Here is a 17,702-nt window from a genome sequence, read left to right on the forward strand (position 1 = left end):
CTTACCTCAAATCTTTGAAAAATCAAAACCTTGACTCGGATTTGGACAAACCTTTCTTAAGGCTGAATGGACTTTAGTCGAAGTGTTTCTCAGATGAGAAACACTTTGATTAAAGTCCATTAGACCTTAATCTCTTCGGTTGAACCGGTATGAACCAGTGACAAAGAACTACAAAATTTCCCAAAACTCAGATCCGGGATTCATGCTTCCCTGGTCAGATTCGGACCAAACCAAGTATGGTTTGGTCACGAGGAGGGTCTGGGGAGTGTCTGGTGTGAAGCTGGGGTTGGCTGGTGTAGATCGAGTTTTGACTCGAATCTTCAAATGAAGATTCGAGGACCTGGAGGGTGATTCGAACCAAACGGTTAACAGGTCTATGTTCAGGGTGGTGAGGGGGTTCTATGGTGTTCAGGGGAAGGTCACCGGCGTTCATGCCGCCGGTTTTCATGGTGGGGGATACAGGGGCGGCTCTAGGGTTTGATGAGGATGAGGTTGAAGACGGAGGCTGGGGTGTCGGATGGGGGGGCAGGGTAAGGATCTAGGCTTATATAGTTAGTGGGTGGGTTGATCTCAACCGTTAGATCAATCTAGATCTACGGTTTGGATCTGATGGTCTTAAGTGAAACGGTGTCGTTTCAAGTGTTGAGGGTTTGGGTTCGGTCAGGGTGTAAACGGGTCGGGGCCATTGGTGGGTTATGGAAATGTGATCTTGGCCGTTGATCAATCTGAGATCAACGGCCCAGATCACACTGGACTAAAACGTCGTCGTTTGGACGTCCTGGGCATCAGGTGGCCTGGACCGGGCAGGCCTGGGTCTTGGGCTGTTTGTTTGGGCCAATTTTGTTAAAATTGGCCCAAATCCGGAAGAATAAAGGGACCCTTTCTTTTTTCTTCTTTTTTTTTATTATTTTATTTATTTCCTTTTTCTTATTTATTTTAAAATTAAAATTAAATACACACTCAATACAATTATTTGCACACACACTAAAATATTTCAAAACAGGTAAAGTCAAACAAAATAAAATCACGGACGAAGATGCCTATTCATGATTTTCTATTTAACGACCGGATTACGGTTCGAATTATGCAGGACACATATATTTTTTGAATTTTGTTTTAATAAAGTAAATAAATAAAAATGGGCCGAAGTCACAAATAAATCAACAAGGTGCCGCACAGAAATCCAAAAATTGTACAGCAGGGCCAATTATTATTTTTTATTTCTTTTTGGAGCGATTGTCGTGCGAAACAAAAATCACGTGCTCACAAGTGTGGTAACAAAAGGAGAGGTAATTCTAACAGCTTTTGCTGCAGGTGTTGTTAAAGAAACTAAATTTCAGGTAGTAGATATGGAAATGACTTACAATATGATCATGGGGAGACCTTGGATCCATGATATGGATGTTGTCCCATCAACTCTACATCAAGTTATTAAATTCCCATCACCGTGGGGAATTTGCCAAATTCGTGGGGATCAGCAGACAACCGGGAGTATCAATGCTGTAACAGATACGAGCACCGTAAATAAAGAAAAATAGCAATTACAGGAAACAGTTGAAGGTATCAAGGATCAAACCTCAACTAAACAAGAAAAGACAGATTTAGACTCGAGACCTGATACAATTCAAGAACCTGAAGAGAATGAAAATATCAAAACAACAATCGAAGAGCTCGAGGCTGTGATATTATTTGAGCAATGGCCTGAACGGAAGGTTTATGTTGGAGACAATTTAAGCTCAGACATGCGAGGTATGTTGATTGAATTTTTAAAAGCTAACGTGGACTGTTTTGCTTGGTCCCATGCTGATATGACAGGGATACCACCGGATGTGATGACTCACAAACTAAATGAAGACTCATCCTTCACACCAGTAAAACAAAAGAAAAGAAAGCAAGAAGCTTTCAAAAATCAGGTGATTCAAGATGAGGTCCAAAAGCTATTGAAAATTGGGTCAATCCGCGAGGTAAAGTATCCTAATTGGTTAGCAAACACAGTTGTTGTACCTAAGAAAAACGGTAAGTGGGGGGTTTGCGTGGATTATACAGATCTTAACAAAGCTGCCCAAAAGATTCTTTCCCTTTACCATATATAGATCAGTTAATTGATGCAACTGCAGGACATGAACTTTTGAGTTTTTTAGATGCATATTCGGGGTACAACCAAATTAAAATGGACCCCAGTGATGAAGAAAAAACTTCTTTCATCACAGACAGGGGGACTTACTGTTATAAAGTAATGCCTTTTGGTCTCAAAAATGCTGGAGCAACCTATCAAAGGTTGGTCACCAAAATGTTCCAAGAACATTTAGGAAAAACCATGGAGGTATATATAGACGATATGCTCATCAAAACCCAACATTCTCATGATCATATTTCTCATTTATCTGTTACATTTGAAATTTTACGAAAATTTAATATGAAACTCAATCCAGAAAAATGTGCATTTGGGGTTGCCTCAGGCAAATTTTTGGGTTTTCTCGTTTCTAACCGTGGTATTGAGGTAAATCCTTCTCAGATCAAAGAAATAGAGGAGATCCCTGATATCCTTACGAGTAAAAAAGATGTCCAAAGGCTAACGAGAAGAATTGCAGCCTTGGGGAGATTTATTCCCAAATCTTCAGAAAAATGTTTAAAATTTTTCTCCGCACTCAAAAAGCAAGATCATTTTGAATGGAACGAAGATTGCCAAAAAGCACTTAGAAATTTAAAAGCTTACTTGTCAAATCCACCACTATTGGCAAAACCAAAGGAAGGAGAAAAACTACTCATTTATTTGGCCGTGTCAGAAGTTGCGGTAAGTGCTGTCTTAGTCCGTGAGGACCAAGGTAAACAATCTCCTATCTATTATGTAAGAAAGTCTTTACTAGATGCTGAAACACGATATCCACAACTAGAAAAATTAGCATTAGCTTTGATCATGACATCTAGAAAATTAAGACCTTATTTTCAATGTCATCCCATTGTTGTAGTTACTACTTTTCCATTACGAAACATTTTGCATAAACATGAATTGTCAGGGAGGTTAGCAAAATGGGCTATAGAATTAAGTGAATACGAAATCATTTATAAACCTAGGACTGCTATAAAATCTCAAGTATTAGCCGATTTCGTAGTTGATTTTAGCCAGGGGATGCATTTAGAAGCAGAAAAAGAATTACAAGTTTTTAATGGTGCAAACCCGGGGACTTGGATTTTATTCACTGATGGTTCGTCTAATGTAAAAGGAGCATACCTAGGGATAGTTCTCATACCACCTACGGGTGAGACTATTAGACAGGATATAAAATGTCATTCTATAACTAACAATGAAGCAGAGTATGAGGCTGTAATTGCAGGTCTAGAATTGGCACGAGAACTTGGCATAACACAGATTATAATCAAGAGTGATTCTCAACTCGTGGTCAATCAAATGCTGGGGACTTATACAACCAGGGAGACACGAATGCAAGAATATCTCGAAAAGGTACGGGAACTAATAAAGCAATTCCAAACTTGGAAGGTAATGCAGATCCCAAGAGATGAGAATGTGGAGGCAGATGCTTTAGCTAATCTCGTATCTGCAGCAGACGTAGCAAACGATGCAAATGCTTCATTCGTACATTTATTTCATTCCGTTCTCGAACCTGATAAGAACGAGGTAAATTTTAATCATTTAACATGGGATTGGAGAAACGAAATTATTGTTTTTTTACAGCGCGGGACCGTGCCTGATGACAAAAGAAAAGCTTATGCACTTCGTAAAAAAGCTGCTCGTTATTGTTTACATCAAGGAAATCTTTATCGAAAGATGTTCGGTGGACCATTAGCAAGGTGTCTCGGACCTTCCCAAACAGAATATGTGATGAGGGAAGTACATGAAGGAAATTGTGGAAATCACGCAGGAGGAAGGTCGCTGGTAAAAACGCTGATTTGAGTAGGGTATTATTGGCCTAAAATGGAAGAAGAAGCAAACGGTTTTGTGTCCAAGTGTGATAAATGTCAAAGATACGACAATAATATGCATAGACCAGCTGAGCTACTGTATCCTGTCATAGCTCCGTGGACCTTCATGAAATGGGGAATGGATATCGTAGGTCCATTACCACAAGAAAAAGGTCAGGTGAAGTTTCTTCTTGTAGTTACTGATTATTTCACTAAATGGGTAGAAGTAGGAGCATTTAAACAGGTACGAGAGAAAGAAGTTAAAAACTTCATTTGGAGGAATATAATATGCCGCTTTGGAGTACCAAAGGAAATCGTGTGTGATAATGGTCCGCAATTCATAGGAGCTCAAATCACATAATTTTTTCAAAGTTGGCAAATTAAAAGGATAACATCTACACCATACCATCCAATGGGTAATGGACAAGCGGAATCCACAAACAAGGTCATTATCAACAACTTGAAGAAAAGGTTACATGATTCAAAAGGTAATTGGCCTGAGGTATTACCTGGAGTATTATGGGCTTATCGTACAACGACAAAAACAAGCACGAAAGAAACACCATTTTCAATGGTTTATGGTGCGGAGGCCTTAATTTCAGTTGAAATAGGAGAACCGAGCACATGGTACGTTCAAGCAACGGAGGAATCAAATGATGAAGAGATGTGGGTGAACCTTGATTTGCTCGAAGGAAGAAGAGAAGCTGCATTAATAAGGATGGCAACACAAAAGCAAGTAATTGAACGGTATTATAACAGGAAAGCACGCCTCAGATTCTTTAAAATTGGGGACTTCGTGCTTAAAAAGGTGTTCCAATCTACAAAAGTTGCTAATTCAGGAAAGCTAAGTCCAACATGGGAAGGACCCTACAGAGTTCGTGACATTGCGGGAAAAGGAGCATACGAGTTGGAGACAATGGATGGCAAGGTTCTACCCTCATATTGGAATGCTGTCCACCTAAAGAGATATTATTCCTGAGAAAGTACCTACGATCAGGTATCGCTATATTAGAATTTTTCTTTGAATTGTTAAAATTTTACTAACGATTTTAGATGCTAGGAAAAAACCCTAACTCGTGCCAAATGATGAGTCACGACCTGCACGGCAAAATAAAATATTCTAAAATTCCCAGCCCAGGGTAATAAATTAATCTGATGGAAATATACACGGGTTAGGCAGTCTTCATCTCTAAACGCACCTCCGAGTCCCGTATGTTTTTCTGTTTCAGGAAAAGGACCAAAATTGAGAGAAACAAACAAGTGCTCGAGGCTTCATACTTCACCTCTCAAACACTTGGGGGACTACATATACACAAATACGTGCAAAAAAAAACAGATACGAAAATCGAACGAAAATCGAACAAGATTGAGCAAGATTTAAGAGAAAAATCAAGCTACAAAGTGACAAGTGTTGAGCAAATGTTATGGAGTTTTCAACATTCATCATAGTGTTCTTTCCCATTAGAACAAAGGGAGATTTATATCATCATAGTATTTTTTCCCATGAGAACAACAGAGTCACCTCTCAAACTCATGAGAACAACGGAGTCACCTCTCAAACCCTTCTTAATACATGAAGATAGGGTCATGACTATGTACTGAAACGGGTTATGAGGAAAAACCTTATTTATTTTATATTTATTTTGTAAAAATCTGTTACAAGAAAAACAATTACGAGAAAGTTATAGATGTATTTTAATACATGTAATATTCAAAAGCTTGTCCAAGTCCATGAATAAAAACTTGTCAAAGTTGTTTCAAACAAAACATGTGTATTCCTATTTCTTTCATCGTATTGTAACACCATTATGAAGTTGAGACGTCTTCTTCATTAAGTGTCGATATATATAAAAGGGCCCTCTTTTATAAACCTCATGTTAATAAGTCATGAGAAGAATCATAAAGCATTTTCAAAGGATAAAAATGCTAAACTATTCTATAAGTCCTAAATAGATAAGGAAAAGGCAAGAATAGAACACATTGAAGTACTAACAAACTTCTTGATATAATTAAAAAGACTAAGTAGAAACTTAGTCAACAAAAAGTTTATACAAGTGCCCCGTTATGATAACTGGGGACTTTTACCAAAAAAATCCCTTAAAAATAACTAAGGGATAAAACCATCATCCAACAAAGAAAGTAAAAACAAAGTCTGGAAATTTAACTGGTCACTGAAGGGGTTGGCACAACAGAAGTTGCAATATTAATTTCACTTTCAGAAACAACCACAGTCATGGTGGCAACTTCTGAAGAAGAAGCAACAGGAGAGGTTTCAACTGGGCTTGAAGTGTTAGGTTCAACGAGGGGAGCAAGAGTCACAGAAGTTTCAGCTTCCATAGACTGAGTCGTAGAAATTTCACCCTCGGGAGCTGGAATTGCAACATCTTCAACTTCAACTGCCACAGCAACGGCTTCGTCATTTACAGGTTCCTTAGCCACGGGAGCTTCAATTGCCGGAGAAGGAAAGTCAAGTGGTTGTTGGGTTCTTTCAATGGTTTCTAAAACTTTGGCCAACTCTGAGTTTAAGTCAAAGTTTTCTTGACTGGCCTCCATTAAAGCATCACGATGAGAGTTTAAGAAAGCCCAACTCACCTCTAAATTAAACTTCTCCTCAAGAAGTTCATACTCCCTTTCCCACATAACAAGATCATTCTTTAACACTTGATGTTCAGCTAAATGAGAATCAAGGGAAGCTTCAAGGGAGGCATGGGAACTCTCTAAGGCACGTACTTTGTCAGAGGAGATCCTTAAATCAGCTTGAACTTGAGTCAAGTTCTGCACTAATTCTCCTGCATATTCTTCTTTCTTGTCCAAGAGTGCCTTAAGTTCTCTGATTTCTTCACTTGACTTTGATAACTGTTCTGAAAAGCAACATTCAAGGCGCTCCTTGTCTTTTTCAAATTGACTTGAAGAAACTTTGACAACTGCTAACTCAGAAGTCAGACCTCGCTTTTGTTGCTCCAGGTGATTTCTACTCTCTTGCAATTCTTCTATAGTTCCCTGAGCATTCTCAAACTGCTCTTTCCAATTAGCTGCTTCTAGCTGGGCTCCCTTGGCTATTTCCTCAGCCTCATGGATAAACTTTTCAAACTCACGAGTTTTCTTTTCCAGAAGGGAAATTCTTCCTCACGAGTTAAGCAACTGTGACTGCTCATCTTCTTCTTCTCAATATCTCCAATCAAAGGCCCAAGCCAGGCATTTAAAAGACTGTTATTAGCAGGAACTTCAAGTGTAATTTTCCTCATAGCCAAGCTTCTGCTACTAGAACCCACCTCTGCATGTTGAACAGGGGAAGGGGGAGCTATATAAGGAGGAGCGGTAGAAGAAGTGAAAATACAGGAGTCAAAGGACTCGAAATAGATAAGGGAGCAGGAACAAATAGAATGGGCAAGGAAGCACTTGAAACCAATGGAGGAATAGAAGAATGGGAACAGATGAAGAAAAAGGAACTTCATCTAAATCTGGACCTAGTTCTCCACTTTCAAAACCACCAACGAAGAGACGTTGAATAGACTCATTGGTGTCCCTCGGAGTGGTTTCATCATCAGAAGGAATGTGAACAGGTTCGGTAAGAGAGGCACGGACAGGGGTAACTTCAGCTTCATCCTCGAAAACGATGCGTCTCCTAACTCTTGGTCTAGCTATCAAAGAGGTGTCTGCATCTTCATCATCCTCAGAATCCTCTTCTACAACTTTCCTCTTTGATAACGTAGCTTGAGTTCTCTTCAAAGAGAGTGAAGTACCAGAAGAGGCTCGATGGGCAATAGCTACTTCAGCTATCATTCCTCGAATAGCAAATCCTGACAAAAAGAAGGATAAAAAAAGTTAGAATCAAGAAAGGACTTAACATAGAAAAAGCATAAAGAGATGCATACCGTGAGTTTTCACTTTCCAACCATGTAAATTGGAAATGGATTTCCAAGTTCTCGCCTCCATAGGCACGACTTTCAAGATTGAATCTACCCAACCACGGAAATTAGGAACAAGTTCCACATCTCTCATAGTTGCTACAGAAAAGCAAAAAGAGACGAAATTAGAAAAGAAATTGAAATTCTTAAAGATAGGTACGGTAAGTAAAAAAAAAATTTACGTGCAAAGTTCCACTTCTCAGGGAAGGAGATATTTGTTTCATCTACCAAATCAACTGTGCGTACAGCAACATAACGAGTGTACCACCCACGATCCTTGTCATCTTCAGGGCTTACCAAGACCCTTTTACTTCTTGCAGTTAAAGTAAAAACCCCATGGCTGAATAATTTGGGGTGGAAAAGATGAATAAGGTGGGGAAAGGTAAAGCTAACATTGGCTTTTACGGACAAATACCTCAAACAAGCCACCGCTCTGCATATAAGGGGGCCAATTTGTCCCAAACAAATTTTGAAAAAGCGACAGAAATCAAGTATAATTGGGTCAATAGCAGGAATAAATCCCAAAGTGAAGGGGTAAGTATAAACAAAAGAAAATCCAATCCTAAAAGAAGATATTCTCTGGTTTGGATTAGGGATCACTATACGAAGATCACTTCTCCAGTTGCAATCTTTTCAAACAATAGAAATCAAAGGTTCAGTTATTAGAGATGGAAAAGTGTCAGCTTTCTCTAAATTAACAACTTGTTCACGAAGAGATTTTCTATCATTCTCAAAGAATAAATCATTGGGTACTATTTCTTCAACTAAAGGCTCTTGAAGAGGCTCAGAAAGTTATTTACCTTTAGAAGAAGATTTCTTAGTGATATAACCTCTAGAAATAGTGCCAAAACTAGAAGAAGGAGTGATGGAACCAGAGGAACCACCACGAACGGATCCTAGGCTACGAAGTCTGCCACCTCTACCCCTTCTATGTCTTACAGGGGCGTTGGGAAAACTATCAAGAATTGGGATTCTCTTAGGGTTAGGATTCGGAGACGCCATTGCAGAGAAAGGATGAACTAAAGGAAAAAAGGTTAAATATGTATATAATAGCAACCGTCAAACAAAGAAGTGTAATGATGGAAAGCCTATAATAAAGGCAACTATCACTTCGTGGATAGAGGGGATGAAGAAGCCTTGAAAAAAGGCTGCAGAATTACAGAGCCAATCAGAAGGTGACACGTGTGCAGAGCATTAAATATAAAAGACAACTGAAGCGTCAGTACTGTCATAACATTGATTACGGCAAAAATTCCTTTTTTTGTGAAGATCCATTTCCCAAATATTTAATTGATAAATAAATGGAAAGTGGGGGGACTATCTGTATTGGGAAAAAACTGAGTCTGAATATTGAAGATGACGTGTCATGACACGTGGACTGGTCAAAAGGTCAAAACACAATAAATAGCCAAGAGGCACGGGCGACAACATATATGAGGAGAAGAAAGCAACATAGGTGTGGACCGTTACTCAAATGGCACGAGTCTCGTACCTATTCGAGTCATTTAAAGACCGAAGATCGGAAGAAGTTGAAGATACGAATCTGATGACGTAAAAGAGTCTAAATACAGCATTAAATATCAAATACGTTAGAAAATTTGAATTAAATAGAAATGATTGTGTAACGTTTCTTCTAATGTCATTTATTGCTCATAATTGCCTTATTAAGACAAAGGCATTACACCTTCTCCTAGAATCAACTATAAAAGGAGAAAGACTCAACATCTGTAGACACACGAAATATTATTGAGATTACACTGAAATACAAAACTACTTATTACTTTATTATTCTCAGAAATCTTCTATTATTTTCGTCTCCAGATTATCAGTAACCCAAATTTCTCTTTATTTCTAGCTTTGACTAAAGACTCAGATTTTTGGTTAAACATATTCCACAATAATACAATGGTATTTTGAAACCCAAGTGCAAAATACGGTTCACTGCACGGTGGTTATATCATGGGTTGCTTCACTTCTGATTATATTCGTGGAATGATCATTTAGTTTTTTTAAGCATGTTGTTATATGCTCCTTCCTTTTGTTTGGGGCATCTAGGATTGTATTTTCTTCTTGGTATTGATAGAGGTGTTGAAGTTCTTCAATCTTGGTTATATAATTGTCAGCCAATATATAATAGTTATATTTGGAATTTTTCTGCATACCATATATTAATAGCAATTTCTGTCAAATTCGTAACATTTGGTTCTTCACAAAACAATATTTTGATCGGTGCCACTATGATATGTAGTACATCACCTCTTTTATTAAGTATTTTCCATTACAGATGATATTCAAATACGTTAAGCTTCTTATCCTATTCGGCTTCTAACTGAAGTCTTTCATTCCTCAAAGTTTTCTTGGCCCTTTCTTGAAGCTCGATCTTTTACTACATTTCATAGTAATATAACTATTGCAATTTTCTCTTTTGCTTTTAATGATGAATCTTTATGAACTCTTTATTAATCCAGCAAGCATGGTTGAAGACATCTATTTTTGTTTCTTTCTTCATGCTGCTTGGTATTTGGACAAATTCCTTATGGGCTATAATCTATCTGATAGAACACAACAGATGGAGCAATTGTGAAGTTTGTTAAGAGGGACCAAGACAGATTCCTCTCTTGCTTGACACCAGTTAATAAAACTTTTGAAAATTATTCTGATTAATTTCTCTCACGTACAAGCAATTTTGTATGACATTGGCTCCTTCCTAGAACATTATTGATACAATTAGTCCACTTCTTTTTGCAAAAAGTATACTAATTTCCATGTTTTCTTCCCTTTTTGGCATACTTAGAGTTTAAATACTCTTGAGATTAAACTAACTGATGTGGCAGAGCACATTGTGCAAGAATATCATTTCTTTCTCTCGCTTTCTTCAATCCAATTTGTTAACTTTATATTTTCAATTATTGCCTTTTTCTGCATTAATGTTGCATATTTTCCCTGCTCTTATAATTGTAAAATTACATCAAGTTATCACACCCCTTTGCTAATTATTGCGAGTAATTAATAGCCTGTTTGGGCAAGCTTCTCAAGACAAAAAAAGTGTTTTTTTTTCTCAAAAACACTTTTTTTCCTCCTAATTTGAGGTGTTTGGCCAAGCTTATTTGGGAAAAAAGTGCTTTTGGGAAGAAGCAGAAGCAGTTTCAAAGAAGCAGAAAAAAGTAGTTTCTTTTCAAAAACAGAAGCAGAAGCAGTTTTGGCTTTTCTTCTTACCTAAAATACCCTTAACAAAATATAGTATATACCAAAATAACCCTTAAACCTAATACTTAGGATATTAATTTATAAATATTTCTTCTTATTTTTAGGAAACTTTCTAATATATAGTGTCTTTAGGGGTGAATGCTTTTATATTTGTTGAAGGAATTTTAATATATTTAACTTATATTAAAAGAATTAAGTACTTTTTAATTTTATTTTCATATTTTACTTAAATAAAATGATTTTTTTAAATTATTGCATGTAATAACAAAATTTTGATATTATTTATTTACTTTTAATATTAATTATTAAGTAAATCTATTCATGTCCTTATTCGTAATTTGACACTTAAAAACACTTTCTAAAAAGCTTGGCCAAACACAAATTATTTCTCAAAAGTGCTTTTCAGACTGATTAGCCAAACACAAACTGATTCTCTCCAAAAAGTACTTTTTTCAAAAGCACTTCTCAAAATAAGCTGATTTCTCCAGCTTGACCAAACAGGTTATAAGTGTCTTCAATTAATCTTCTCATCCTTTTCAATTTCTAATATTGTCTATTAAAAAAATGAGTAATGGATGTATACTAATCCTTGGGCCTTCTCAAATTCATTACTGTGTTTTGCATACACTATATATATATATAGCTAAAGTGACTTGCAAGATGTTGTAAAATCGTGAAGCCACATTACTAATAATGGAGGGTCAAAACCAGCGTTATCTAAAGCCGAAATAAAGTTATTGTTAGTAGAATAAGCTTAGTTCAATAACTTCTAAAATATGTTCTCATAGAGTATTGGAGAATGCAGTTTATATCTGTTTTACTTTTTAAATAATTTTATGTGTTTACCTACTCGGTGCTTGGGACACAATGGAGGGTCAAATCAAGCGTTATCTAAAGCCGAAATAACGTTATTGTTAGTAGAACAAGCAAGAAGAATTTGATGCAATGCTACATCAAGGTCTTGGGATACAGATACTAGCTTCTGTTATTGCTACAAGCCTATCAAGAAGTTTATTATTTTTAAGAGAAAAATATATAGAATTCTGATATGGTTAGTTTATTGTTTTTTAAAATAGATGTTTGGAAAAACTATTGATTGATACTTGGTGAGATCATTAACCAGGTGCAATCCCTCCACCACCAAGTTGAGGTAAATTACATAGATGGTATTTGTTTTAGAGTTTGCAAAATCTGTCTTTGCAAACATGGATAAGGTTGTTTATCTGTTTTGCCCAACAAAGAGTAAAATTTTCAAAATATTTCCAACCTTACTTTTTCAAATCTTTCAAAAACTCAAATATTAGTCATTAGTTGCAACTTATGTTCCAAATGATGGGAGTTAAACTTTAGAAAGATGGTTGAATTCTGTGTGTGCATTCATGTAGTTCCTCTCACTGAAGTTAGATCTGAATCCAAGAATGGACTTAATATGGAATGCCTTCTCTCCAAGAATTTTAAATCAGAGCAAACTTGTGGTATTACTCATGAGCTCTTGGCTTCAGATATTCAAACCGCTGGATCGTCGCATCATACCAACAAAAGCAGCTGCAGAGTTTGGATTTCAGAGTTATAAAGCGTGTTTAGACTTTAGAGGAAAATTTAGTTCATCAAGGTCTATTGAGACAACAGTCAAATTGTACTGAAAAACTCTTAGTACAAACCTTATTCCTATTCAACTTGAAACAGTCGTTTAGTAGTGGCATAATGGCTTATTGATGCCTCCTCTACCATAGCATTGTAAGCTTCATCATCCTTTTTTCGTTTTCGGTTGTAGTCTACCGTACTAACATTTCCTTCTTTATAATCCCTCTGTTTAATATGTTGCTTGAATTCCGGTTCTTTTTTCAAAAAAAATATTTTGCTTAATTTGTCTCAAGATAGTAATGATATATACAAAACTAACCTTTATTGCACTCTTGGCTGGTAATTTACAGTATAAAGTATTGTATTTTTTAAATTATTATCTTAGCCACTGCTTGTACAATTGTTCATTGTGATAAGGACTATCAAAGAGACATATTTAATAGTTGTCAGTTGACTCATGCTTTACGGCCTCGCCGAATGTCTCCAACTTTTGTAAGGTTTTTCCCTTCTTTTAACCATTTTAAATGGACTTTAATTTGTGATATATATATATATTCGTTATTTAATACGAGCTTTTAATAATTTATTGAGATATTAAAAATTACTATATGCATATACACGAAAAATATAATCTATTTTATCTCGAAAAAATTTACAACAATATCAGTTACTATAAATTACTAATGTTATTTACAACCGCGCGAAGCGCGGGCTATATCACTAGTTTATAGCAGACGAGAGGTGCAAAATTATTTAAATCTAACAGAGTTGGGGAAACAAAGCACAAACAAAAAGACAGAGACCACCAAAGGATGTGGTGTAGTTGATGAGACTACTTTCCCTTAGTCAGAGGTTTGGGTTCGAGCCCTAGGTATGCAAAAATCCTTGGTAGGGAGCTTCCCCCGAATGGGCCCTACGCAGTGCGAATCCGGATATAGTCGGGCTCCAATGCAGGTACCGGACACCGGGTGGAAAACCAAAAAAAACAAAAAAAACAGAGATATCAGTGACTTGTTAAGAATTGAACCAGGGGAACACTATTTGTTCCTCTATAATTGTGAATATCTCAGAAAATAGTAACAAAGTCATAATATCATCAAATATTAGTGTTGCATCACAAAGACACTTTATAAGAGCACTCAAATTGCTAGCATTACCATCTAATTTCACCTCATTTAAATGAACTAGCAGGGCAGTAAAAGCTTGTTCAGTAGGCAATACAAACAACAACAATGCCTCAATCTAAAGAAATATAGAATCAACTATATTAGTCTTTGCTTTCCATGCCGCTCCATTTAAACTTATCTCAATCCAAATATTAAGCAGACAATATAATATAGAACAGTATGACATAGCCACCAAGCCAAGCTGCTCTTGTAGTTTGTAGCATATTAGTCCATCTCTTGTTTCTGTTTATTCAAGAAAGAGCTCAAGGCAAGTGTTAAAGCAGATGATGACCCGATAAATGCTGCCTGCAGCAAGAGCTGTGCCTGTCATAGAAACCATGGTATCATTTTTTTTAATTGGATTAAAGCAATGTATTTTTAGCTTTTAATCTGAGTCAAGAAATTACCTCTGCCTTATCAATGGAGATCACTTGCTCTTCAATGTCACACAAGGGTACATTTAGTTCTTTGAGTAAGCCAAAACTTGATGTAGAACACATAGGCCTGACTACCAAATCGTCCGAAACAATAAACAAGGAAGGTGACAGTGTTAATCTTCCAAAATCACTTGTGCTACCACTTGTGCACCTGGGGTCTAAAAGGCTATGATCGTCGAGTCCCACAGAAATCGGAAGCAACTGATTCTGGCATTTATGTCTTGGTGCAACACCGGGGTTGAGTAATCTGTACCGATCATAAGGAAACCATTCTGATTCCAAATCCGTCACACTTTTGTACAGGTTGTCTATGCATCCAAGTCCAGAAATCCCATTTAGAACACGGATCACTGATCCAATAGGAAAAGTGAGGAAACTGAAGAGAAAATCGACTAATGAATCATTTGCTTCAGCATACAGTATCTTGTTTCTAGACTTGTTTAATATTAGCTTCAGGTTTATTTTCCAGGAGTTTCCGCTGTAATGGAATTTATCAGCAAAAAGTGGTGAAATTCTTGGCTCAGGCATGATGTTGTTGTCAACTATATTAGCTTTCTTGTTCAGAAACACCTCAGTCAAGGGAGATTTTGAGATAAATGAACAAGTGAGCAGTCTTAATATCTGGACAGAGAAAAACAAGTAAAATGCACATAAGATATCATCAAAATGAGGAAGAGAAAAATTCCTAGCACGAAACTGCATTAAGTTCTTGTAATACATCACATGAATTGCACTTTATTTACTGAATCAATTTCCTCTTTAGTGTTTTTCCTTTCTATTAGATTGGACATCTTAAACTGATTTTTCATATCTTCTTATTCAAAGACTACCATTTATCTGAAGGGACTTTTACTCTCATTTGATTAGGATATTTTCAAAGGGGTGGTGCATATATTATCCATTTTTATCACTTGAGACTTGAATGTGGAGCAACATTCGTTTTGCTATCTGTATATCTGCTATGCATATTTCTTATTTTATCTCTTTAAGTTAGCTACTTCAGTCAAATGATATGATCAAGAACCTAAGCTCATTACTCTAGATTACAACAGCAAACAACAACGAGGTCACTGGCCATGTGAATCTACACTGACCATATCGCTCCATTTAAGTTTATCTTAGTCCAATATTATGCAAAATAAAAATAAAATGTACTGGAATTTCTCTATATTTTCTACTGACATGACCAAAAGGCTCCTAGAAATCATAGGGCCTAAAGTAACGTAATAACACGACTAAAACTTAATCCCAACTAATTGATATATGCCTATATATAGATACTTTTCTCTTATTGTGCGCTATTTTCCGCTAGGTCTGCATGGATTCATTACTCTAGATGGCTTATTCAAAAATCAAGCAATAATAGAAAAAGCAAGAATGAATGGGAGCCTTGGCGTAACTGGTAAAGTCGTTGCCATGTAACCAGGAGGTCACGTATTCAAACCGTGGAAACAGCCTCTCACAAAAATGCAGGGTAAGGCTGCCTACAATAGACTCTTATGGTCCGGCCCTTACTCGGACCCCGTACGTAGCAGGAGCTTAGTGCACCGAGCTGTGCTTTTAATAGAAAAAGCAAGAATCTTACCTCCTCCTTGCCAATTTCCACAGACATCTCTTTTATCTGATTCATGTGGCTGTAGCCAAGATCAGAAAGCAGTTTCACGAGAGAACTTGGAGAACCAGGCAACACTCTTAAATCATCACTGATTATAAACTCTATTCCTCCCCTAAGAAAAACACCATCATAATCATTTGTTGGATTTCTTATTTCTGAAAACATCTCCTTAGTTGTCCTCCCTCCACAATAACAATTAACATTGAGCAACCAGCTCTTTTTTGAGCAATTTTTATTAGAACATTTGAAGTACTTGTTGGAAACAGAATCATCTATGTTCACTTTCAACTTGAAACAATCTTCATTGCATGGATTTCTTGGATTTAAAAGGACTGACTTACAATTTTCTGAATAAAGGTGTTTTACACTAAGATTTTCAACACTTTGGTATAAATTGTTCAAACAAGTAGAAATTGGACTTATCTTTGACAATGGCTGGTTGTTGGTTAATCTGATTATTGTTCCAATTGGAAAGGAAAGAAAACTGAATAATATATCAACAAAATCCTTGTTGGATTCAGCAACAATAACTCTATTTTTCTTGTCATCTATCAAAAGCTTCAGTGAAACTCTGGATTCTTGATCAGTAGCAGACATTTTCTTGAAGAGAAAAATGAAGGATCAAATGTTTTAACTTACAAGTGGAAGTGAAAGGTTGTAGGAATATTATATAAAAGGCGTGTTTCTTTCTTATCATAGAAGGAAGAGTTGATGTAAATTGTTTTTTTTTTTTTGGTTTTATTTGTGTCACTACACAATTGGAATAACTGGAGTCAAGACAGCTGGTGGCATCAAGAAAACCTGTTTCTTAAGAAAGAAGGAGAGGCTAAGGGGGAAAAGTTAAAGGAAAAAAGACTTTGTCATTTAGTTCCAATCTGATTGTATCTCCTGATTTACTGGTTAAAACCTTGAAGTGGAGTGATTTACCACTGTGCCAATTTCCTAGAAATAGAACTCTTCGTATGGAAGAAATTGAAAAAGGACCTTTTTTATTTTTAATTTTGCAAGTGTTAATTTAAGATTGGCAAGAGATCCGCCAATTAGACAAATAGCACGATGTTCTGTTAGGTAGTACTTTTGTACAAATCTTCTCAGTTGAATTATTTTTTTCATTTTCGTGAAAATGAAATGCAAGCACTTTGATTAAAAGGAAAATAAGATAATAACAATCCACTGATCAAACCAGATTATGAGACCAAAGTGGTATGAGGGTTAAAGAGAATGGTTGTGGAAGTGAGGCGCAAATCTGAATGCCAAACACTAGAAAACCTAATATGACTAGTTCTCTTAGTCACAAAGTAAAATAGCTCTTTAATAAATCAGATCTAAAGGAACAAAAAGTTAAATTATTAACACAGCAATCCTTAGCAGAAATTGAAGAAAAGAAAATGCTTAGTAGGATTGGTGGGAGCTGTTAAAAAAGAAAAAAGAAAGAGAGATAAGTGGGGGAAAAGTTAAAGATGGCTGCGTGAAATATGTGAAATTGGGAGAAAATGACAAAAATAGTCACTTATCTATTAGGTATGTTCAAAATAGTTTCTTCTTTGTCCTTTAAACTAGTCAATTTATCCGTGCATTATGCGGTTATAAAAAATAATAGTAAATAAAGGATATAAATTTTTTTGTCTAAATTTAGTTGAGATAAAAGAGATAGAAATTTTATTTATATGCATACATAATTTAATCCTATGAATTGATTATATTATAAATATAAAATATATTAAATTACAAATCAAGCTCGCAATTTCCTTAATTCAAGCACTATACATGTTACAACTTGCAAGAGAGGGGCATCCAAATTGCTCCATGATCAGTAGCATAAATAATATACCTCCACTTCACCGCATCACTTCAACAAATGCTT

The 17,702-nt window shown here is 36.2% G+C and overlaps 1 protein-coding gene across 1 annotated transcript; it reads right to left on the bottom strand.

The window, feature by feature from the left end:
• Positions 1 to 13,684: 13,684 nt before the first annotated feature.
• On the bottom strand, positions 13,685 to 16,622 carry LOC104228924 (uncharacterized). The gene is made up of 3 exons (XM_009781478.2): positions 15,809 to 16,622; positions 14,194 to 14,844; positions 13,685 to 14,110 (listed from the first exon to the last, which is right to left on the bottom strand). The coding sequence occupies exons 1-3, from the start codon at positions 16,433 to 16,435 to the stop codon at positions 14,012 to 14,014; spliced, it is 1,377 nt and encodes a 458-aa protein (XP_009779780.1). The 5' UTR covers positions 16,436 to 16,622; the 3' UTR covers positions 13,685 to 14,011.
• Positions 16,623 to 17,702: the final 1,080 nt, after the last annotated feature.

The sequence above is a fragment of the Nicotiana sylvestris genome, chromosome 7 (assembly GCF_000393655.2).
Source record: "Nicotiana sylvestris chromosome 7, ASM39365v2, whole genome shotgun sequence".
NCBI lineage: Eukaryota > Viridiplantae > Streptophyta > Magnoliopsida > Solanales > Solanaceae > Nicotiana > Nicotiana sylvestris.